Source organism: Pollicipes pollicipes, unplaced genomic scaffold (genome assembly GCF_011947565.3).
Source record: "Pollicipes pollicipes isolate AB1234 unplaced genomic scaffold, Ppol_2.1 Scaffold_6686;HRSCAF=7923_pilon_pilon_pilon, whole genome shotgun sequence".
NCBI classification, from domain to species: domain Eukaryota; kingdom Metazoa; phylum Arthropoda; class Thecostraca; order Pollicipedomorpha; family Pollicipedidae; genus Pollicipes; species Pollicipes pollicipes.
In genome coordinates, this window is record NW_023596921.1 from 36,205,077 (window position 1) to 36,229,479 (window position 24,403).

General features: G+C 55.9%; 1 protein-coding gene across 1 annotated transcript; it reads left to right on the plus strand.

Annotated features, from left to right (window-relative positions):
* The first annotated feature begins 8,371 nt into the window (after positions 1 to 8,371).
* On the plus strand, positions 8,372 to 22,854 carry LOC119108246 (uncharacterized). Its single transcript, XM_037231826.1, has 15 exons — positions 8,372 to 8,456; positions 13,398 to 13,555; positions 13,765 to 13,848; positions 14,464 to 14,561; positions 14,971 to 15,125; positions 15,431 to 15,617; positions 16,253 to 16,410; positions 16,888 to 17,122; positions 17,858 to 17,955; positions 19,248 to 19,339; positions 20,210 to 20,398; positions 21,139 to 21,210; positions 21,571 to 21,805; positions 22,487 to 22,547; positions 22,761 to 22,854. Exons 1-15 carry the CDS (start codon positions 8,372 to 8,374, stop codon positions 22,852 to 22,854), a joined length of 2,001 nt encoding a protein of 666 aa, XP_037087721.1.
* Positions 22,855 to 24,403: the final 1,549 nt, after the last annotated feature.

Below are 24,403 nucleotides of genomic sequence, written 5' to 3' on the forward strand. Positions count from 1 at the left end.
CTTTGTGTTTGTCCCACTTGATGGTTAGTGTATTGCATGAGGTCCCGCGCACTCTGGCCGTTTTTCCAAGCGCATGTACGGACTTTGAACAAAGGCTGGACGTTCTAAGGTAGCATCAGCTTTTTTAATGTAGCTGAAACACATCACAATGACGATGTATATGCCATGCAGCTTATCGAAGTCGCAGACAGGTGTATGGGCAAACACAACTGATATATCTGTATAGCTATATAAACGCACATTCATCTGCGATTTCATCTACTCTCACTCAACGGCCGGCCGTCCGCGGCCAGGCCGCCAGCTGCTGCTGCGGGCAGTACACCCTATTACGCGGCGTCGCCAGGTGACGCGGTGAAGCAGTTCTCCCCCTCCCTCAGGGGAGGGAACCGCTTCAGGCCTCCTTTGATCCTGTTCCGGTCGCCTCCCCGCCCTGTCCGATTCTGGTGGTGGCTCTCCCTTTGTTGGTGCCGAGATGGGGCGTAGCCATGGTAATGCTGGCCGCATTCATTGTTGAATAGTGCCGATATATTTGCTAGCTTTTCCCACTGCTGCTTCTGGTTGCCCGAGCCTGTTACCCTCTCCCCACGGCAGTTTGCTTCACCTTCGCCTTCTTAGGGAGCCTCAGAAGTCGAAGGCCCTATGAAGTTGAAAACTAAGCAACCCAGAGCCATGTGGGAAAATGGTATTCGAAAGCTCTCACCGAACTGCATCAGATGGGTGTGACTGAACAATGAGGAACGTGACCTCGTGGCAGTTCAAGCCAGGCCACGAGTCTAATAAGAGCTTGGTAGACTCATCGTGTTGTCTCAAGAAATAAGCATGCTTTGACGATCTGGAATACGGCGTTGAATAGCTTTGGCGAGAATCTGCCAGCTAGGCGCTACTGAATACAACACGTGTGACCTTTGATGTGTCGTGCCAGGCCGAGGAGGTCAAGGCAATTGTTGAATTGACGCGCCCGGTCACATCAGGAAATGTACAACCTGCAGCGATAAAGAGAAAAAAATCGTATAAGAGCTCTTTCAAAGCTGTTGAACATTTGTCATTCAGGTTTAAATGGTATGATCCTTTTTTCTTTTTCTTGTTGGTGGGCCAATGCAAGGCCTTTTTTCCCTCGACGGACTTAAAGTCACCTCCGAGGGGGGGGGGATTTACTTCCGGCACAAGGCCAGGCAACGATTCCTTTAAACCAACTTATGCTGTCCGGCGCAAAGCAAGAGAGAGGGTATTATGAAGTGACGTTACGTCAACCCGGCTCAGTTTTGTTCAGCAAGATTATAGCAAGTAAAGCAGACCGCAGCAGTATGTTTATTTCATCACGACACAACACGCATTCAGTACGTTTGAACGACAATGAGCCTCCTCACCGGCCCTTCCACCAGACTCCTCAGGTGCCGCGAGGCCTGCGTGGGGTGTCCGTGTCAGCGATGGCCTTGGCTCAGCTGACTTGTCGGCGACTTGTGCGATGAAAGGATGCCGGCCCGCTTCGTCGCATCAACGGGGAGATCAGTCGCGGGCTCCGCTGTCCGGCACGACCTTGTAGTGCCGTGTGATGTTATTGGGTCCTGGAAAGTCCTAACTAGGAAAAACCGTGACTCCTAGCCAAGCGGGAAAAACCTGCCATCTTTGCCAAATTATGCAGGAAAAAAACCTTTATTCAAATGAAAATGTCTAATCCTGTACTGTGCAAAAACTCAAAGAGGAGCACGAGCAAATCAGGATAAGAATCACTGAGGAGAGAATGGGGGTTGAATGGAAGCCGATAAGCGTTGATGTAATTGAGCGATTGTCTTTTGTGTGATCCCCGAGCGGTAAATCCGGTCACAAATGTGAAAGTTTGACCTAGTCTGAGTAACCTGGATACCCGGGGATTGCGATAGCGTACGGAGCCGCTGTAATGACTTAGAGTGATGTAGATATGAGGAATCTAGGAAACTGGTTTGTACTGCATTCTTGCGAGAAGTCAGCGATATTTGTCACTTCATAGTAGAATGTCATCGACATGACCACAAGAAAGAGGTCATAGATAATGAATGGTGGAAGTCGCGAGCTTTAAGTTTTCGCGTGTGTAAAAAATTAAACCCGGCCACGCAGAATTTCAGGGACGTACTCAAAAGTCCTCAGAATTCATTTCGGAAAAAACTCCTCCAAGCCCCCACCATGTAGGATGACCGTTAATGTTGGCTGGCTCATTGCCCCTGCTGGTGCCGACGGTTGCCTTTTTTCGCTGATCCCTGTTTATTCTGTCCTTGGTCCGGGTAAGTCCTGCAGGCATTCACAGACGGCGATGAATCAGTGTTGTTTGTCAAGGGCTGTCGTCGATAGCAGCGACGCCGACACGGGACTAGATGGAACCAACTGCGATGAACTAACCCAGCATGAGTTATGTGTTGAAACTAAGCGATCTCTGGTATGCTAGGAAGCTTTAGTTAGACGTAAATGCCAGGCAGAACTCCTAACTGGCACCTGAAACACTAAAAGTCGGCAAAGTCTTGGAAAGCTCTCGCAATGTGAGAAAAGCAGTTTAAGCCTTTCTTACCTGTATCCATATTGTGGCCTCGGACCTGATTGTGGAGGGGGGGGGGGGGGGGGGGGCAGCTGAGATCAGTGACCTTGATACATTCTGGACGTCCCAGATGAACGGGGCAGATACAACTTAGGGCCCGAGAGGCTAAACCAAACAGCGCGAAGGCCAGCACCCATCCTTCGATGCCTGGCTTTACCGTCCGAAGCGAGTTTTTAGTACGGATGGAATAACCACTCAGCCTGCACTGTCCTCGTCACTGTTCTGGCGTACAACACACACCGGTGCTTACACAACCTGCCGGCCAGTGACTACCCCGGTCTCCGGTCGTCATACGTCACACGGTCCTGAGAAAGACCATTTGACGCAGCCGCGTCGCTTGTCGGTGTTACGCCGAACACGCACACGATACCACGTAACCGTGGGCCAGGCACCGAACGGTCACCACAGGGGTGCATGCCCGACATCTGCCCGTCGCCCCACGACGGTGCGGCAAGCAACTGGCGGTCCTTTTCAGGACCAACTGACTGCTGACGACGCCCGGAAATGTCACTGACCAAAATATTGTGTTCATAAGAAAGCCAGCGACGAGGACAAATGTCGGGAAAAGTCCAGACTGCAAATCATCCACTGTCAAGCATTCCTTAGACTTAAATACGGAACTGCGTAATGTTGGTCGCTCCGCTGTTGCGTCCTGTCCTGGATTGTGTTGTCGTGTCCTGCTCGGTCCGGTCTAGGTCACCCGGCCGTTGTCTGACCTTTGGCCCCAGGTGGTCCCAATCAGTCTGGCATCGCCTCGCTGCTCTCAGTTGGTCCTGCCCTGTCGTGCCTAGTTGCTAATCTCAGTTGGTCCTGCCCTGTCTGTGTCCGGGCGGCTAATTTCAGTTGGTCCTGCCCTGTCTGCGCCCAGTTGGCTAATTTCAGTTGGTCCTGCCCTGTCTGCGCCCAGTTGGCTAATTTCAGTTGGTCCTGCCCTGTCTGTGCCCAGTTGGCTAATCTCAGTTGGTCCTGCGCCGTCTGTGCCCTGACCAGACCACTCGTTCAGTTGGCCCGACGCCGCTTGCGCCCGGACCATTGGTACCAGTTTCGGTGGTCCTGTCTTTAAGTAATGCTGTTCAGCGCTTATTCCCTTGACTTCAGTTTTGGCGCCTACCGGTAAGATGCATGGGCAATACTCAACAACGTCGTGCAATGCCCATCCATCATTACCGAGCGCGCCGCAATGCCATTTATCAATGTCTCGATTTTCCACGTATTTGTGCAGTATGATGGCCGGCTGTGCTTTGGCTGATGCGGCGCCTTGCGGCTCGATGAGCGGTCGTGACCTGATGACCGATCGCCTCAGACCCCCCTCACCTGCTTCAGGGCTGCCTGGTGTGCCGAGACGTGACCGGGGTCGGCTCCTCGCTGGCGACAGCTGAACTATGACCGGCCGACGCTCGCCTGCAGCGCTCTCTGCTCGGAAGCTGGGCACGTGGGAGGGCTGGGATGTGTGTGTGGGGAGGGGGGGGGGGGGGGGGGGGGGGGCAGCGGTCAGAGGTGCCTGGCGGCACGCGCGAGTGTCCGTTGTGATCCGGTGGTTGCTGCCGTCCGACCGGCGTCGTCGGCGCTGTACCTCGGTGGCCTTGGCGGTGCCTGCTACGGGAGGCGGCTCTGTCCGCTAGTATAGGCAACGGTACGGGGCGTTTTCGTCACAGAGGCAGCGCGGCGCATGGCGTTCGGTTTACATGATGTTCCGCTGGCGGTGACCGTGGTCCAGAGTGATCGTTTTTACGGAAGCTTTAAACTGAGGCATACGCCGTGTAGGCGGTAGTGTTTTTAGCTTAGTCACAACATTTCGCGCAGAATTGGTGGCGTGCTGAGTGATGTGGTGTTTTGTTGTTGCATAGTCTTGAAGAGCTCGTTTTAAGGTCCTTGCTTGCCGCAGTTTTTCGGTCTTTGCGCCCAGAAGGAATGTCTGGGAAGTCATACGCGAGCACGTGGATCTGATTTTGTTTTTGATCACGTTTAGTTTTACCGCTTTGCATATCTGTCGTGATACCAAAAAGGCCTGATGCAGTCGATGACGGAGAAATGCTAGAATGCTCCCACCTTATAGGTATATACTTAAAATAAAATACACGATATTTTAACGTTTTGTATACCATCTATGCCGGAGCCGTCCGTGCACAATAATACGGGGGGAAGAGAAAGGGAGCTGAGGAGCGGCTGCAGACTCATGCTCGGTGCGGGCGTGATCCAGCGTTGCCCGCACCCGGACATCAATCACCCGCAAACTGCGAGTGGGTCTGGACAGGTGAGAGGTGGTGCAAGGGTTTCACACACCTTGGACAATCTGCCGCATTGGAGTCAAAGGGAGAACTGGCGTCGGAGTAGCCCGAACATCGCCATTCGTCCGCTGTTGTGAAATGAGAACCATTATTTGTCTCCGACAAAGGGGTCACCTTGAGTAGAACACTAGGGACACCTTGTGGTTCCCGGTCAAGGGTTGAACGGCCATTCCATCGCACCACGTGGTGCCTGACTGCCGTTCAGGCCATGCGGGACGGGATCTCCTGGCCAATCCGGAGGCCTTTAGAGGGATGCATTATATCACACTGCTCCGCTCCCTGACGCGGGAGGCCTTCTGACCAACACAGTTGCCCTGGATCTACGCAGGGGCCCTTATTGGCGCAACAACGCCCCTTGGTCGTCAGTGGTGGTCCATTCATTGCCACGTAGACTTCGATTCGGCTTAACGGGCCGGTGCTGGATATGGGTTGAAGAGCCCACCGTTCGGCACCAGGGGCCCTAACTGGCACAGAACCCTTCCATTGCCTCACTGAACAATCGTCATAAACTCTCGTGTTTCCTTTCAATGTCAGAGGGCCCAGACCAACGCAAGAGACCCCCTGTTATTAGGGGTCCCGTCCCCACCCCTGTTGAGCAAATATTTCCCCGACCGATTCGAGGCCCCTTGTTGATACAGTTCCCTGCTACCCTGTTTGGCACTGTGGGCCCCTGAGCGATACAGGAGCCCCGCATCAATGTAGGGGACCCGACCAATGAAAATCGCGGACCCGGCCGTGTTCCTGCTTGGAAAATGGGCCCGGAGCTCAGGCCGACACGGAGACGATCGTTCGGTGTTTGTGATCTGTAGCCGAAACAGAGGACGTTTTGTCTCATGGGTCTCCAATAAGTGCAAGAGGCTCCTAACTGGCATTTGAGTTCGCGGCCCTACGGGTGGGAGTCTTTAATGTGGCTTACGCCCAGTCCTTTGGGCCCCTCAGTCTTCCAGTCGGGTCATTGACCTTAAATCTCAAGAGATCCTTTTGTCCCTCTTGGGGCTCCCTAGAAAATTGCCCCTGGTCGGCCCGGGGACACTTACCACCACAGGATACCTGGCCCTCGACTAACACAGGAGCCCCTCACTGTGTCAGGGACACCGAACGTTGTAAATCGCGGACCCTGGCCTCGTTCTTGCTTGGAAAATGGACCTCAAGAGGATCAGACAGACATGGAACCGGCTGTATGGCTCCGTGCCGATGCCCTATGTAATTGGGATAGAGAACCCCTATCAAACGGCAATACCAGAAACCCCCTGCCTAACATTTCGGGTCACGGCACTACTGATGGGGTTGGGGGTGGGGGCAGGCCCAAGTCCAATCGGGCCCTGGATCTTGGGTCTCGAGGAACCCTCCGACCCCTCTTCGGACCTCCCCAAACAAAGCTTGTGATCGACTATGGCTACCAGCCGACACATGGTCCCCTGGTGGGCAATGTGGACCACTGACCGACACAGTGCCTCATCCTCTGTTTAAGGGACCCAGACCAATACAAATTGAAGCCCCGGCCTTGCTCCTACTTGGGAAACGGACTTCCAGGGTTCAGACTGACAAGGAGCCGACTGTTCTGTGTTCGAGATCTTTGGCTCACTTAGACACCTGCATTGTCTCAGGGGATTCTCAAACGGTGCAAAAGTGATTTAAACTGTTATTTCAGGTCACGACCCTACGGCCGCGATTTTCTATGTGACCTACATAAAGCCAGTTATAAAGCCAGCCAGTTCTTCAGCCTCTATGCCCTCCAACCGGGGTTTTGATGGTCGTTTCCGTTGGGCCATCCGCGCCCCTCATCGGGCATCATCGAACACTGCCCTCGGGCGGCTCAGGGCGCCTTGCCAGCACAAGCCCCCTGTTAGGTGCTGGGGGCCCAAGGCAGATACAGGGGCTCCGACCAGTGTGAATCACAAGTCCAGCTTTGTAGCTGATTGGGAGTGGGCCCTCATACCGACACAGAGCCTACTGTACGGTACTGATGGTGCCTGACCAACATGCAGACCCATATCGACCCGGGGGTCCCCGATCGGCACAAAGAGCCCTCTGTCATTTGAGGGCTCGTCTCCGCAGACCGCGGTCCCTGAATAAGACTCGGACCAGCCTTTTGTGCCCTTAGCCACTCCAATCGGGCCATTGATCGTCGGACCCGGTGGGCCGTCCAGGCTCTTCGGGGCTCCTCGGACACTGCCTCTGGCCAACCCCTTTCCAACACAAGGCCCTCGTTAGCGGCTGTGGGGCTCTGATAGACGCTGGGGTCCCGATCAATGTAAGACGCTGGCTCCAGTTGTCCCTGCTTGAGACACGGGCCGTCAGGCCCATGCCTCCACGGAGCCAGCTGTGCGTTGCTGGTAATGTCGGACTGACATATAGACCCTTATCGGCTCAGGGGCCCCTGATCAGCGCGCGGGGCCCCCTGGCTGGCTTTAGAGTGTCCGGCCTTGTGAGCTGAGGTTCGCAAATAGGACCTCCGGTCGGCCTTTCGGGTCCTTAATCGTAAGTCCCGATGGAGCACAAAGGGCCCTCGGAACCTAGGGGGGCACGTACTCCCCCTCCTGCCTGCGCTACTGCCCATAAGCCGAATACGAAACTACACCCCGAAAGCATATCGCTCACACGCTGCGGGTGTGTCTATTATCATCAGGATTAGGACTCCCCAATACATGGAAGAGAGTGAAGGGTTTCAGGCTTACGACACGGAAAAGCAATTAGTGACCATATTTCTCAAGTAACTCCTACGGCACGAAGCATATTTAACACTGCCCGTACTCCAGCAGTGGGCATGATGCGACGCAGATGTAGCGGCGCAGCAGCGGACATGGATCAAGGCATCCCGGTCAGGTCGCAAATGCGGCGTCTTAGTCATCTTAGTCTTTCGCGCGGTCGTGGCTTGCCGGCAGACTTCCGGAAAAGTTTTTGGTTTTGCCGCCCCCTCCCCGAAAAAACATAAAAAGCCTGAGTTAGGTTTACTTCAATCTAATAAGTACTATTCGTTCTGGAACTGAGGGTGATTTCACGAACGATGGAATGTTGCACTTCCCACCCGGAATCCTCATATCGCGAACCGCGCCGCCGACACCGGAAGCCTGAACTCAGGAAACAACGAGAACCAGCTGATACTCAGTAGCCTCTCAGTTTCTACGAATTACGTTTGGGGAAATTTTTCAAGATTAGGTTCAAAAATGAAGAAAATGTCTGAATTAAAATAAAATAGCCGCATTTCAGGACGTATTCTCTTGGTATTGCGTCCAAAATTGTTTAAATTAAGAATAAACAAATATGCATGGCATCCTCATGAAAACAGAGGTCCGGAAGGTCGCGTATGGATGTCCAATGTCGGCAACCATTGAAAACACGACGCAGATACCGCGTCCGAGCTGGGCAGTTTGACGCGTGCCTGCGAGTGATAGTGTTTTCATATTACAAGAGTAATTGCTGTTTCGGGAACACGTTGAAGGGCCTCACCGTACAAGGCTAGGTAATAGGGGTAATAGTTAAAGTCCTTACCTGCATGACGCGGAGCTTCTCGGACATGGCTGCTGGAGCGGCGCCGTCAAGAGCACTGTATATGCCCAGCTTTTCTTTGCATGGGGATGGTGCGATGTGCTGCATGTCAGGTACCTAACTTGTTGCCTTTTTTTGATTTTGGGCATGATATGTGGTTTGGATCTGCTTCCTTTACATGTATGTGCTGCTTGGGTGGTGTGGTTTGCTTTACAGTTTCATACCCTTGTCCTCTTGGTTTGAAAAAAAGCATGTACTGTATCATTTTTTGATTTTGTGCTGCATGCAAAAGTTTTTTCCTTCCTCTGTGTAATGGATTATAATGATGGTACCTTTCAGGGCAACATGAAGGTGATGGTCTGTTGAAATAGGGATGCCATGTGTTGTTCGCTATTATCAGCTAATGCTAAACTTGGCAAGTTTTGGCATTTTTATCACCTGCCAGCACCCATGCTCCTTTTGCTTTTTAAGTTAAATGCTGTTGATCATGTTTGCACATTTTTCAGAGTATATTGTTTACAGTTATCACGTGACATACAATCTCAATTTGATTAGGTATGTATAATATGTAGAAGATGCAATTGGTTATGCCTTATTGTACATTCTTTATGGCAGGCTATGTCAGTGCATGACCAGTTATTATTGTTAGATGTGGTCCTGTGTCAAGGGATCCAAAGAATCTGAACACTGGAGGTGTGGTCATGGTACCAGGTGCTGAGCATTTGTAGTACATTGCTCAAGGTGCACTTTGTGTAAAAATTAAGGTTTTGGTGCTTACATGTCAGATAAGCATCCTTTTTGCAGGAGATTTCACAAGCAATCAATCAATGAAAGAATTAGGTATATTATGCTTGTCCATTGGCTCAGGAGGAAAAAATAAGTTGTTTGTTAGAAATGCTTAAGGTCCAGTACAATATTTTACTGACATTGCCTGCACCATAGACCATAACTTAACCTTTTGAAGTGCAATGATAGCATAACTGAAGCTGGGAGCTTGTAAGTTTTAAAGCTTGATGATAATATCAATAAGATATATTACCACTTCTTTGCTTTGCCAGGTTATTTTTGATTCAGTGAAAGTAGGGGTTTTAAATTGCAAAAAGTGTCATTGTAATTTGCAGAAATTGTATACAAGAATTGAATCCATGTTGATTAGTTTGCACTGACATAGAGAATGAGGGCCTCTCTGATATTTAACCTAAGCAGTGCCAACACACTTTATCACCAATGTGTGCAGCACTAGACATAGGCTTCGCTTCATGGGGCAAATGCCGGTAGCCATGAGTAATTTGTTTTGCATGCATAAAGCCATGTGACCAGCTTGTAAAAAGCTTGCTGCCAGACCTAGAAGTCATCAGAACATTTGTCACCTTCATGCCCACCAATGATGATTAGTTTTTAGCATGTCACATGCTTTTGAAAGCCTCCAGAATGGGACAATGCCACAAAGGTGCATTAGCAAGTTGATGAAGCAAAGAATATGATGAAAAGCATGTTACCATGATGTTGGCAGGAGGCTGAAATTGTGTTTGTGTCTGGAATGTGATGAGTGCAGCTGGATTTACTCACATTGGTGCTCTAAGAACAGTGGCCAGTAAGGGTAATTTCTCAACAGATGACAGGAGCTGGTCAATGATATGTGGGGCACTGGTTCTTTGACCAATGCAGCTTTAAACAAAGCTCAAATCAAACCAACCTGTGAAGAACCTACCTGCTCAGGTCTCATACATGCAGTGATTTAACTGGTCTAGGCTGTGCAATGTGATGTTCCAATGTTTATTGTGTACATACCAGGCTTCACATACTAAATGAGAGATTACTGATGTCAAAGACATGCCAGACCAAACAGAAATGTCAGCAACATTCAACATGTGGCCAAGAATGTCCCATACTTCTTAAGTGGTTGGGAATTCCAAAGCCAGATCAAAGAAGGTGGGCCTGTTTTCATCAACTACCACTGAATGGCTTAGGCCATTTCTGAAATGAGGGAATGCTTCTTCATATGATTAATCAGTAGTGGTGATACAGTGACACCAGTGTGAGGATACATGGTTGCCAAAAGGGCTCACAATGTTGGATGCAATTTGGTTATAGTAACAGCTTTGAGTTCACCACTGCAGTCAGGATGCATGGAACCTGAACATGGGTCATCACTTGTCCTCTAAACATATCAATTGATAAGTCATCAGCAAGGTTTTGGCAGTGCACCCTCCTGTTGGATCAGTGATTTTATGTGGATGGAAATCTCCACATCAGTGGCATCTAGATGTTTTGAATGGACCAGTCTAAGCATCAACATTCATTAGATCACTTGCATCACATGCTGACTGTTTTATTTCATGTAAGTGAGTGAGATTGTCCCTTGTCCAGAGTGCTGTTCCGGACATGGGATGCACCCTGAACCCTATGTCTGACACTGAGCTTAGATGGCCACTCTAGCAAACCACGGTACCGGTGGCGCGTGGCGAGCTCGAAACACGGCCTTCAATGGCGATGGAAGCGAGTTTATTGTATCATAATCAATATGCTGCAGTAAGTAAAGTGTTTTTGAAAAGTGCTTTTATGGAATGCATATGTGGGTGATAAGCAAAGGCTAGGGTCCAGGTAAATTTTCAGCTCAAGAGCATGTTGTATGTATGGCAGCACAGAAATCAAGTGTTTGCAAGCGAATGCTAGTGCTGCAAACATTTGCAATCGCATTGCTCACTTCCAGCCACATGGAACGTGACCGTATCGCGAGAGGTTTGTTTTCTGATGTTCCCTTGGTCACACCTGGTCTAGTACCATGCGGTCACGCCTGGTCACACCTGGTCTGATGTTGAACCACCTTCAGGTCACACGTGGTCGAGTACCATCTGGTCACGCCTGGTCACACCTGGTCTGATGTTGAACCACCTTCAGGTCACACGTGGTCGAGTACCATCTGGTCACGCCTGGTCACACCTGGTCTGATGTTGAACCACCTTCAGGTCACATGTGGTCGAGTACCATCTGGTCACGCCTGGTCACACCTGGTCTGATGTTGAACCACCTTCAGGTCACACGTGGTCGAGTACCATCTGGTCACGCCTGGTCACACCTGGTCTGATGTTCCCTCCTTGAACCACCTCCAGGCCACACCTGGTCTAGTACCATCTGGTCACACCTGATCACACCTAGTCTGATGTTCCCTCCTGGAACCTTATCCGGCCCACTCGTGGTCCAGTGTTTTAAGTGAAAGCGCCCCGGCTAATGCAGCCCCAAAGAACGTCCAAGACTCCACGATGGTGGCAAAGCACGTCACAACCGTGTATTCTAGAGTGGAGTCGACAGAGAGGAGATTACGGCACGGTGTTCATTTACGCCGTATTATATGCAGTTTAACTTCTTGCTGGGACTGTAAGGCCACTGCTCGATAACCGCCATTCCAGTTAAACCAACATGGCGGCTGACATTTCTAGCTGTGCAGGACCGCTAAGAGATCTTTTCGTGGCGCTCAGTGCCACATCGCGACCACACAGAGCCCTAAACCAGGACCATCTCATCTGGCCAGCGTCCAGTCGCCTTTTGTAGGCCGGCCAAGCCCCATACTGGCCGCTTTCTGGGTTTTGCACCAGCGCTGGTTAATCACAGGCTCGACATTTTTCCGCTGGCCTCGGCGATGCCAATCTGTAGTGTCGGCAGATATTGCGTCATGCTCGAGCCTTGGCCTTCTCAGTAGCACTTCCTCGTCTGTCCACGGCCGGCGACGTGCTATTAGTCATTCCTCGAAGCTGAATTAGTGTTGTGTGGAAAGGGTGGCTGCCCAGGTGACGCCCGAGGGGCGTGGCACACGTAGGGCGCCTGCTGGCAGTCCTAGCGCCGGTATCGCCCGCCAGGCCGGCTGCTGTTCAGGGACCTAAAACAACATTACATCCCAAACACAAGCTCTCTCTGAACAGTTCCTGAACGGATGTGCTGTCTGCGCGTTCACGTGTTGGTCGGCGTTCTCCGCGCCGTGTTGACGTACAGAGTGTCGGTACCGGTGGTCTCGCCCTTGGTCTCCGGATGGCCACGACTCGCGCTCGTATTGGGCGGTGGTCCGTGTCCCCAGTCGTGCAATTGTGCTGTCGGGCATCATTGATTAGCCAGTGGCGAAGCGTGTCTGGACGCTTGGCGAGCCATGCACATGTGATCATGGCCACTTGCCTGATAGACAAATGAGTCAACCTGTTTTTGTGCCTGTTAATTCACAACCTAGTTGAGATCATCCTCATATGCCGGCTGCCAGCGAACGTGTTACGTTGCCGGGATGGGCGTTTTGTTTGTCAGGACAAAGGATTAGCTGTGCGACACGAACATTTGCTTTCTGCTGATTGTTGAAAATCGCCATGCTTGTTTCCCTGCAATCGGCAAGTCTCGAAACACTGTCGATCAGACCAAAGTAATATTTATCAGGCAAATGAGCTTGATAGGCTATGAATGGTCATGACCCTGGACCATGTGCTTCACGCTGAAAGGTAGTTTCTGGAAGCGATCTAGTTTAATGATGCACTTGTCAACGTTGAAGCGGGAACACACGGCATCAGACGCGGCGGCGTACCAGACTATAAGTTTGGTCACCGTCTGTTATCATTTAACGTCAAGTGGGGTGCATATGCATAGCAATGCATTGCAACAGCGTAACACGCTTCATCCCATCCAAGGCCTAAATAGTAAATATTTCTGCAAGAAATATTTGACCTAATAAAGTAACTTGTTCGCCGCTTTAATCATCTGGGCCAGATGTATGTTGGTTTGGTTTGGATGGTTTTGATTCACGCCGATTTGATGCACGAGCCGGAGGTGTTTCGGGTGTGTCAGGTCGAGATCACAGAATAGATGATACTGCGATTATCCCTGCGTGCCTTCAAAAGGGAAAGAAACAGATCTGGAGCGGCCCTGGGATAATTGAGGCTAGCAAAATGGTTTCCTGAGATTTGTGGGAAATGTGATCACATTTGAGCCTGACATGCTGATGAGACGGCGTGACACGTGCCGTGGAGCACGTGCTGTCGGCTCACGCGCGACATCAGCAGCACCTGGCGCGCCGGCAGACCTGCTGCTGTACCGCCGCCCGGTGCGCGTGTACGGGCCGACGATGGCTCGCCGGCCGTCCAGTCGCGGCCCGATCGACACCTACCTGGACACGCTGGGCCTGTACCGGCTCAAGGTGCCGCCGCAGGAGCCGCTCTTCCGCATCGTGGCCGAACAGGTGAGCGCTGCCCCGCATTGTGACGATGTTCTCCTTTTGTGTGCGGTACGGCGGGGTACGCGGAGTGTGGCGCGTGTTGTAATCGCAGCCAGCGTGTGAAGAACGACACGTGAGGGGGGCTTTTCACAATGGATGACAATTGGTCAGTCACACGAGCAGTGTGCTGAGTCGCGGCCCTCGTTCTCTCAACACCGGTTACGTGTTTTCAGCTGTGTTTTACGCAAACGGAGTATCCCAAGTTTAAGCGGATGACGTGTCAGCGACTTCTGTTGAAGCAGGAAGAGTATGCTCAGGTAAGATGGCCACCCCTTCCGTCATGAGTACGTTAAGGCCTGCTGTGTATCCATAGTGGTTTCCTGGATGTCGCTGGTGGCCAGAAAGTTGTCTCCGGTTTTGTATTTTGAGTGTCCACTGCTAGTGATACTGTTGGGGGTTTAGGGATAGCATGGGGTATGCAGCTGCCGGTCGATCCATCTGATCTGCGTCTTGGCCTCTGCCCCTTGCATTTGCCGTCCCAGCGATGATAGTTGCTCTTGTCTTTCAAATAACTGTTTGTGTTTTCTTTCATTCTATTCATCCGAATGTTGTGGGGTGATTCGGTGCGTTGCAGATCATCCTGTCCTTGTTAGTCTTGTCTGCGGTGAGCCGAGGTCTAAGTGAGATATTACTGTGGCTGCAGTTTTTGGCGTCTGACTGTCAGAGGCCACACCCTCTCCCTCACCGCTTCCTCATCACGCTGCTGCGGTAGGAGACTGGGCCGTGAGCCGCGACCGCCACAGATCGTGCCATGTGGATATGTCGTACGCTGCACCGTCTCCCGACCGGAAGCCGGCGCAGGCCATGCTCGGATGCGGTCCAGGGGGTGCCGTGCCGGCCTGGCGCTGACTCTTGTGCTCGACGGCCGGCAGTACACGTCGGAGCCGATGTCGGAGCACGTGGTGAAGCTGCAGGAGGGCCGCCTGACGGCCGGCCTGGTCGAGATGATGGCGCTGGCTGACATCACCAGGTGCGGCGCTGTGACTTCACGGCCGCTGGGGTGGACACGGTGACATCACGGCCGGTGGAGGAGGGACTTGTGACGTCACAGCCGGTCACTTGGGGCCGTCACGGCCGGTGACTTGCTGCCGTCACGACCGGTGGAGGAGTGACTTGGTGACGGCTCGCCGGAGGTGCCCTCTCTCCCTCTGACGTCTCGTCGGATGGGGCTAGGTCAAGCGAGGGCCCGGCCATCGGGACGTGCCCAGCAGGTCATCGACACGGGCGGGAGAGCGGTCGGCACGCGTGTGGGGCCGGTTAGTCACGGCCGCAGCTGTCGGGCCCGACACTGTCGTCACAGTTGTGTCGCCTAGCGGGCGGGGCGAGCCACGGCGCTGGCGTGGGGTGTGACGGCGCGCCGCCCGGCTGTCTGCCGCCAGGTACGACTTCTGGGTGTACAAGGACATCGACCAGCCGCCGACCAATGTGACCAACCGCGGCTTCAGCCGGTGGATCCAGGTGGCCGGCGGAGATTCGAGCCACTACGATCTGGTCATCAGCAAACAGGAGGCCACCGACCGAGCCATGGGGCAGTGTGAGCGCACGCAGGCGGCCGCTGCTGCAGCGGCTGGGCATTGTCTGGGGCAGTGCGGCCAGGAGGGCTGCGAGGGCGGTGGATAGTGAGTCGTCGTGTGTGTAGAGGCGGGTAACTCAGTGCCGGAGGAAGCGGGCCTTTTACCGTCCCTGCTTTCACTGCTTGTGAACCTTTATCATTCAGATATTCAGGCTCTTCCGAAATATGTACTGTCCTTAGCCTCTTTGGAATGTATTTACTTCAGTTTCAGATCAGGGTTGTGCATTGTGTCCTCGTTTGGCAAGTAACCTTTTTGTTTCGTACAGCGATGCTGTACCACACGCTGTACACATCGGTGTACAATCTCCAAAACGTGGAGCACGCGGTGGACAAGATGCTGTACGACAAGGAGTACGCCCGCACGCGCAAGGAGAGCCTGTGCAGCCAGGATGGCACGCTTGCCGCCATGATCGGCAAGATGGCCGACTCGCCGGAGCACGAGAGCTCGAGCGGGTCAGTGCAGCGGCGGGCTGAGGCGTGGGGCCTGGGGAAGGAGGCGACTGGGAGCGACTGCAGTGTCGTCCCTCCCTGCACCATTATGTCGGCTGTTTAGAGGACCAAAACCTGTATCGACAGTGTTGTTGCAGGCTGTGTGCTTGCTATCGCAGCCGGCGGATTTACCGCATTAATCACGCCCGCGGTCAGATGCTGGCGGTTCGACAGCATTTGGCTCGTTTAAGCTATTTACGACACATTTTCCCAGCAAGCGGTCGTGGCACGCCGCGGCTGCACTGCGTCCGTGTCCATGTATTTTAACGACTTCGTCCTCGGTAATGTTTGAGTACGTCGTGGCCACAGTCTGACGGGGTTTGTGTCTCGGAGTCCGAGCACGTACACCTGATTCCGATTGACAATCCGAGGCTGCTTCGCCTCTTCCGGGATGTGCTTTTCACCAAGGAAGCAGAACTTCAGCACGGCAATACCGCGACGGAATCTCTTAACACTAAAAACAGCGGGGCGTCAGACAAACCCTCAGCGTACTACAAACTGTGTAAAACAAATTCTACAGATGTAACGCCGCGATACACGCGCCTGCGCGACCCCAGGTGGGCGTGGAGGCCGCCGTGTGACGAGCCGGACCGCCGCAGGAGCGCTGGCCTGTACGCCACCTCCGACGAGGAGCCCTGTGACGTGATGGACATCCTCGACCGCAACATGGTGCCGTTCCCGTACAAGACGGCCAAGGCGCTGGACGGCACGCACTACCGCAACCTGCCGCAGGACGTCTGGACGGAGCTCGTCAAAGGTCAGACGAACGGCCGGCAGGGCCGCTGGCCGGTCGGTGACGGGCCAGGGCTCGTGGGGCGGTCACCGGGGATGGCTCGCGCCTGTGGCACGCAATGCGAGATCTGCGAGTTCGACAGATGCTCGGACTGCATGGGGACTGTCTGTTCTGACTGACTGGCTGGACTGACCTCACCTGTTTGAGATTGTCGGTCGGTCCTCGGTTTTGTGCCGTGGAGAATCTGCTGCCTTTCTACTGATGTGATCACTATAAACCTGTTCATCAGCGGTAATGGCTGGTCGGCTCAAGCTATCCTTTCCGCTGCCCAGCTCGGAGTGATCAAATGTCGCGAACTTTAACATGAGTGCAATCCACTCCCATGTTGAGTGCGCGGACGTCGGCGCCGGGAAGTGCCGTCGGGCGTGACTGACCGCAGTCCGGCGGCGGTCGTGACGCCGTCTGACCTCCCCCCTCCCCCCTCCCTGCGCTGTCCCCCAGAGCGGCGGCGCGAGCAGCAGCGGCCCGACTGTAACGGCTTCCTGGCGGGCATCAAGTGCCTGGTGGAGCTGGGGCCGGTGCTGGGCGCCGCCGAGCTGTCGCAGCTGGAGTCGGAGGCGCGGCCCGAGCACCGCCACCTCTCCGAGACGGGCTCCAACCTGTACGTGGCGCACATCCAGGAGATGGCGCCCAACCAGGGGCCCGTCTGCTGCTACGTCGAGCCGCTCGGCAAAAAGTACGTCACGCGCCGGGTGGTGGAGCTGAGGCGCCAAGTGGGCAAGGCGATCGTGGGCGCGGGGGACCTTTTGGCCTACGCATGGTTGGCGTTGCACCTGACAGCCTTGCGGATCACCGGGCAGACTGTTCCGTTTGACCGTCGCTTCCCGTCGCTGAGATTTATCCGCAGTCGTGCGTGTATGAGGCCGTGTACCGTGCCTGCTCTCCGGCCGTGAGGCCGCGTGCCGTGTCTGTTTGGACTCGCGTTGGCATGTTACGTGATCATCCATGCGTGCCGTGATGGCCAGTTAGCATTGATCAAAACGTTCGCGAAGTGGTTGTTCGCCAAGACGATGTCGCACATGTGCTGGGCCTCCTTCAGATTGTTTCTTTATAGAGTTGTCCTGGTGCCCGCCGACCGCATTGCCGCCACGCTTCAGCAGCATCTTTCATGGATGGTTGGGAGCGCGGGAGTATACTTTCCTACTCATTTGGGTGGATCTCAGCCCCTTCCTTAACTTTGGGAAGGAATTGGGTCAAATCCCGGAAGGAAACTGGTGTAAATTTTGGGGGTAGGTTTGGTTAACTTTTACTGTTCACCCCCTCCCCCCCCCCCCCCTCGCAACTCATCTTGCGAAACTACACCCGTGCATTAGCGTGCCGGCCACCCAGCGCCTGCTGCGAGCCACCCTCCCGTGTTGTTCCGTGGCAAACGTGTGGCGGCCGGTGTGTGACCTGTGGCGGCCGTTTGCAGGCTGACCGTGCCGTACGACAGTCTGCGGCCGCTCTGTTCCACACCGGTGCCGTGCCCGGTGTCACCGTCGCCGGCGGGAGCGCGCGCCAGAACTCCCGGTATGTGGGCCGACCCCATCCCGCCGACCCGCCTGACAGTGGCAGTCCGGCTCCCTTGCAATGCCCTGAGTCCATGTATGTCTTTTTCTGGACATTGTCAAACTGTTAAGGTGACTGATTAATGATTTCGTCCATTAGCAGTTCATGCATGGTGTGTGCATTGCTTCGTGAGTAATGTATGCACTGTGACGTTCACCATTATTGCATGGTTCAGTCGTAAGTATAGTCGTGTTTTGCTTTTTTACTCAATTATTACACAGTCAATTCATATCCCTTGTATTTGTGTATGCAATATTTATTCGTGACTCCTCATACATTCAGTGGTGTCTGGATGATTTCCATACCTTATTTTATTTATCATTTATCAATCACTTTACTTTTTTCAGTCATTCCTATTCGTTCCATTCATTCGTCATCCATTCATTCATACATCCATTCATTCATTCATTCACTCACCCACCCATTCATCCATCCATCGAAAGAACTCTGGCGGGTTAACATATGGGGTCCCCGGCCATAGCGTTTAGAGCCTTGTGTGCGAATGGGAAGAATTCGTTCCAAGCACCTGCAAAGCAATGAAGGGCAAGCTGGAAGACTCCTTGCGCTCGAATTGCCCCGCAAGTGGATATATGGAGCCCCCGGTAACAGCCAAGGGCCGTGGGATAGCTCGTAATGAGTCTTGATATTTGCAATCACCACCCTCACTCAGCGAATTATTATTTTTGTCTACTCATGGATCTTTTACTTTCGCTTGCGACTGATCTAGGCCGCCGGGGGGCCCAAAGGCGTACAATTGTGTTGCGTTTCGTGTTAAAAAAGCTGCGTCTGTGCAGCCGACCATAAATCCATTCTGGGTCCAAGGAAGGGAGGCATGGCTCCGTGCCCCCCCCCCCCCCCTCGCTTTGGACCTGCCACTTGGGATCATGAGTTTTGTGCAGAAAATAACGAACATGAGTTTGCTGGGAGGCACTGGTTAAAATACATGTAAATCACTGGGGTACATTATGAGAATGCTGGACGTTTTAAGGTAATTCAACCAGTACCTTCCGGCATGTTGGAAGGTCAGTCATTTTCCGCATAGGACCCCACAATCCCGAAAAATCAATAGATTGAGGCATTTCTCGTCGGTGTGAAGTAACGCTGCACCTTTCATTCGCCCATCAGGCGGTAGATTTCGGGCTGCATCTGGTACCATTGAGCCACCTCATACTTGCTCTGGTCGCGACTCGGCGTGGCCGCGGTATGTTGCGTGCCTGTGTGTCGGTGTGTGACCACGTGACTATGACCGCCAGGCCGCCGCCGTTCCCGGCACAGCACGTCCGAGCGCTCCTCGTGCGGCGAGCGTCACCTCTCGCACACCGACTCTTCGTGCAGCACACCCCAGGTGAGAGGCGCCGGCCGCCGCACAGCCGCCGGTGAACGGGCGGCGCCGGCCGGTCCAGCCCTGTGAACAGGCACACTCTGCCTGGGAATGTGGCGTCGGGCCATGTGCTGTGTGCGGCAGAATAGAGAACAGTCCTGCCGTGGCTGCCTACGTCTGCGCCCACCTGCGCGGCAGTGCTGTGTGCAGGACGGCTGGGCGCAGGGCGGCGCGTCTACGGCGTCCGTTGTGCGCGGCATGGGACCTCTGATGTCTGTTGTGTGCGGTGCAGAGCCTCAGATCGGTGGCCGCTGCGATAGGGATAAGATCTCCCAGCTTTGCGCAACATATCTGGGCGGTACCTGCGGTGGGCGGGTTGGGGCCCCTGAACGATACCCACCACGTGCAGGATGAGATACCCCGGCTGTGGCTTCTGTGTGCGGCAGAGCACCTCTGAGCGATGTCCCCTGTGTGTGATGCTGAAGCGCCACAGCGGGCCGGCTGCGCTCTGGACGGCACCTCTGAGCGGCGTGTCTTAACACGGAGCACCTCTCGCCAGGAGGTGTGCTGGTCACACGGTGCGGGAGATGTGCTGGTCACACGGGACGGGAGATGTGCTGGTCACACGGAGCGGGAGACGTGCTGGTCACACGGGGCGGGAGATGTGCTGGTCACACGGGACGGGAGATGTGCTGGTCACACGGTGCGGGAGATGTGCTGGTCACACGGGACGGGAGATGTGCTGGTCACACGGGGCGGGAGATGTGCTGGTCACACGGGACGGGAGATGTGCTGGTCACACGGGACGGGAGATGTGCTGGTCACACGGGGCGGGAGATGTGCTGTTCACACGAGGCGGGAGATATGCTGGTCACACGGGGCGCCTCCCGCCAGGACATGTGCTGGTCGACACCGAGTTACATGATGAGCGAGCCGCCGGCCGGCATCATGTCGCCGGTGGCGCTGGCGCCGGCCCACTGCGAGCCCTCACTCGCCCAGTCCCCGCTCGTCCAGATGGGCTCGCCCACCGCCGCTCAGCCTTACGGCATGCACCTTGTGGGCTCGCCCATCTTCTCACAGCAGGTGTGTTCAGTAACGCGCTCAGGGAGGCGGCTGTCGCCGGAGCCAGACGATTTTGGTGGAAGGGAAGCCTTGTGGATGCTTTGACGACCGATGTTTTGGACAGACTTCGCGTAGGCTGGACAAGGTACCACCCCTGCATTTCACATGAATAGCCGTATTCGTGTGCGAGAGTATTGAAAGACCTCTTGGTTTACGGTCGAGTGCTATTTTATTCTTTATGAGCATGTGTTTTAGGTATTTTCGGTTGCAAATTGAATGGGATAGCTGCAGCAGCAATTACAGAATACCCTTCAGACGCGTCTCACTCCGGAGCGTACGCCCGTTGTATCCCACCGGGGAGCACGAGCGGCCTTGTAGTCGTCGCCGTCTGACGTGTTCCGTGCCGTGTCGGCCAGTTTCTGCCGCCGGGCGCCGGGCTCGGTCTGGAGCAGCGGCTGCACTCGCTGGCGCTGGCCGGCTCGCGCGGCTCCGAGACGCCGCCCGTGGCGCCGGTCATCATGAGCCCGTCCGTTCACGGCGCCGCGCCGGGCGCGTTCGGCGCCGCCGACCCGGCCGAGCTGATGTACCCGCCGGCCGGTGGCTGGCACCTGGTGCCGGGCCCCGGCGGCGGGCCGCCGCTCGTGCTCTCGCCCGGCACGCCGCCCGTGCCGCTGGCCGTCAGCAGCCCCCAGTCGCCGTACGCGCCGGCGGCGGGTCAGCCGTACGGCCCGCCGCCGCCGCCTCCACCGCCGCCGCCACAGCAGCAGCAGCCGCAGCAGCCGCAGCAGCCGCAGCAGTACTATGCCGGCTACGCCATGCCCGGTCCTTACGAGGTGCGTGGTGACGTCGGTGTGTTTCTAGCCGGGTGTGGCGCGTGGAGGCGTGCCGCGCGCGTGCCCTTTGCCTACACTGGGCTGGCTCGGACGGAAAAGTTTGCGCTGTGTCGGCGGTCGGGGTTTGGGACGCACGGTGGGCCCACTGACAGATGGTGCGGGTGGTCGGCCGGTGTGCGCGTCACGCGCTGACGGGGCTCCGCCGCGTGTCTGCCGTCGGCTGGCACGGACGTCTGACCAGCCCAAGTTGATCTTGCAGTTGCAGTGGCGGCGGCAGCAACAGCTCGTGCACCGCCTCCCGTGCGTGACTGCGTCCGCCTGCTTGTGCAAATGCCTGACCACATCATCGTACCCCTGCAGCAACAGCAGCAGCAACACCACCAGCAGCAGCACCAGCAGCAGCAGCGGATGGGGCGCGGCGCGCCGACCTGCCCGACCGCCATGTACCCGCTGGAGGTGATGCCGCCGGCGCCGGTGTTCGCCGTGGCCGAGTCGCCGGACCCCGGTGGCTTCTACAGCCCCGGCTCGGCCGAGGAGTCCGGCTACCGCTCCCGCAACGCCTCTCACTCGTCCAACAACTCCGGGGACGGCTCGGGTGAGTGGCGGCGTGCGCCGTGGTGACAGACAGCGGCCACGCTGGTGTGCGCTGTGTCGGTGGAGCCGTCGGACTTAATGGTCCCCAGCCGGGGGCAATGCGCTGCGTGGAATTAGTGTGAAAGACGTACTGGTGTACGTGCAGTGCGTGCCTGTTACCTGCTGGTCGTACCGTGTCACGTATGTTCTTGGATGCTGCGCCACAGGGCACCCGTGCATTTTTCTCGATAATTCATAGGAGTGCGTAATGGGGGTATGTATGCGCTGGTAGACTGCTGTGGACGCGTGGCCGATGCGTGTCCGTGATCTGTTGGCGTGGCCGGTGTGTGCCCTTGACCTGTTGACGTGGCCGGTCTGTGCCCTTGACCTGTCGACGCGCCTGGCGTGTGTCTGTGACCTGTTGGCGTGGCCAGTGTGTGCCCTTGACCCGTTGATGTGGCCAGTGTGTGCCCTTGACCTGTTGGTGTGGCCAGTGTGTGCCCTTGACCTGTTGGTGTGGCCGGTGTGTGCTCTTGACCTGTTGACGTGGCCGGTGTGTGCCCTTGACCTGTTGGTGTGGCCAGTGTGTGCCCTTGACCTGTTGGTGTGGCCGGTGTGTGCTCTTGACCTGTTGACGTGGCCGGTCTGTGCCCTTGACCTGTTGGCGGGCCCGGCTGACCGACGCCTTTGACGTCTGCCGCAGTCGGCGACGTCAACTCGCCGCACGTCCGCAACGGGGCGCCGCGCCGTGGCCGTCCCGCCGCGCGTCCGACGAAGGCGCCGCAGCCGCCGCGCAACCTGCCGCCGCGGCTCAGCAAGTACTCCGGCCCGCCGCCGCAGCCGCTGCCGCAGCCGCGGCCTCCGCCGCCGCCGCCGCCGGCCGCGCCGCTGCTGTACGCCATGGCGCCGCCCTTCTTCTACCCGGCAGGCGCGGCCGAGCCTGGCGGCCAACGGCTGCTGCTGGCCGACAATGGCAGCTACTACCTGGCGCCGCCGGCCGGGCCGCCGCCGCCGAGCGCCGGCTATTTCTACCTGCCGCCGCAGTACCCGTACCCGGGCTCCGGCCAGTAGGCGCGCGCCGCGCGCCGCCCGCCGCCGCCGCCCGCGCCCGCTTACGGCGGCTGCCTCCCCATCGGCCGATAAGGCCACATCATGTTATTCTTTTTTAGGTGGTTTTGGGTGCGCGTATGAGGGACACATGGATCATGAGGTCAGAGCTTACTGTCGCGGCCGGCGTGGTTAGAATTCGACTCAGGTGCCTGTGCTGTTGTGTGCGCAGGCGCGCGCGCGGTCCCCGCCAGGGCTCGCGTCTCCGCTGCCCGCGCCGTCTCGGCCGCCGTTTTAGGGGTAGCTGAGCTCGGCGACAACTGCCACTGCCTTGTAGTTGACGGCGACCTGCCCCGTTCGTCCCGCGTTTGCCGATGTGCTGTGTGCTTCGCGGAGATTTGCGGGCTCATGCAGGTGCAGTTTTAGTGTGCCACTGTGTCTGAAGGTGAGGGACGAAATTGAGTCACCCGACCCAGTTAAAGTAAACCGGGGGAACACGTTAAAATTTCGCCGTCGTTACCAATATTTTACAGGACTGCTTGAATGAGTTTTAAAAAGCTTCCGGCCCAAATCGCGGATCCCATGCATTTTACGCCGGTTTCTGACGCTTTTTAGCCCGTCAGTATTGGACCACTAGGGAAGCACTAACCCACAATCAAGCATGAACGGAGCGTGGTGTGAGCCGTCCGGCCGTGCACCGCTTTGGCTGACCGCGGCGGCCGACTCCCCTGGCCGCCGCTCACCCAGCCGCCGGCGCCGCGTCTGTCGGCGACCCCTCTGCCCTGGCTCGCGGTGCCCGGTGTCCGATCATGTGGGCTGATTGCTGGCGCGCTACCCGCCTCGCTCCCTGTGGCGGCTCGCTCGGCCGCCCTGCAGGCGGACGTGGTGCCTTACCGGCGCACAGCGGGGCATGTCCAGCGTGGCCCGCTGTGGGTCCCGGCGCTGCGGGGTGTGCGGCCAACCAGGCGGCACGCGCAGCTGGTTCTCTTCTTACGTCTCGATCATTTTAGATGATGGTATTTCCCGTGTTTCACGTCCGTGGGATTTCGCGGAGTCCAATTTGGCTTCCGGCTTGTTGAGACCGCCTCCGCTGGGCCGCGGTGGAAGCTGTGTGGCCCTGCTCAATAGTGCTCCTCTTTGCAGAAGTAGCGGTATTTTGACAAGTGTCTCATTGTCTGGCTTGCTCGGACGTTGGGCCGCATCCCACTTCCTGTCCCTCCGGCGAGAGGTGTCCCCCCGCCTGTCCCCACATCAGTGAGCTCACCCAGCGCCGAGCCGCGCGGAAACGTCCACGCACCCACAGCAATCCTGCCGTAGAAGTGACTGGTCTGACCGTCCGGGTGTCCGGCTGGTCACAGACTTCCGTGACGGTGTAGCCCAGCCCCATGTAAGGTGTCTGCATTCAAGCCTCCTCCCCGGGGGCGTTCCGCGGCGCACGCCATCTGTTGCCGACCGGTGACATTGGATTGGGCCTTTTGTCGTGCGCGCGCGCGCGCGCGTGTGTGTTAGCTTGTGGTGGCTCACGTTCAGCCAAGTATGTTTGCTATGATCTGGTGGGCTGTCGGCGGGCGCA

Coding starts and splice junctions, on each gene's coding strand:
- LOC119108246 (XM_037231826.1), top strand. CDS start 8,372: ATGGCTGCTGGAGCGGCGCCGTCAAGAGCACTGTATATGCCCAGCTTT. Junction 15,126..15,430: donor CGACCGAGCCATGGGGCAGT/GTGAGCGCACGC, acceptor TGTTTCGTACAG/CGATGCTGTACCACACGCTG. Junction 21,211..21,570: donor CCATGCCCGGTCCTTACGAG/GTGCGTGGTGAC, acceptor GTACCCCTGCAG/CAACAGCAGCAGCAACACCA.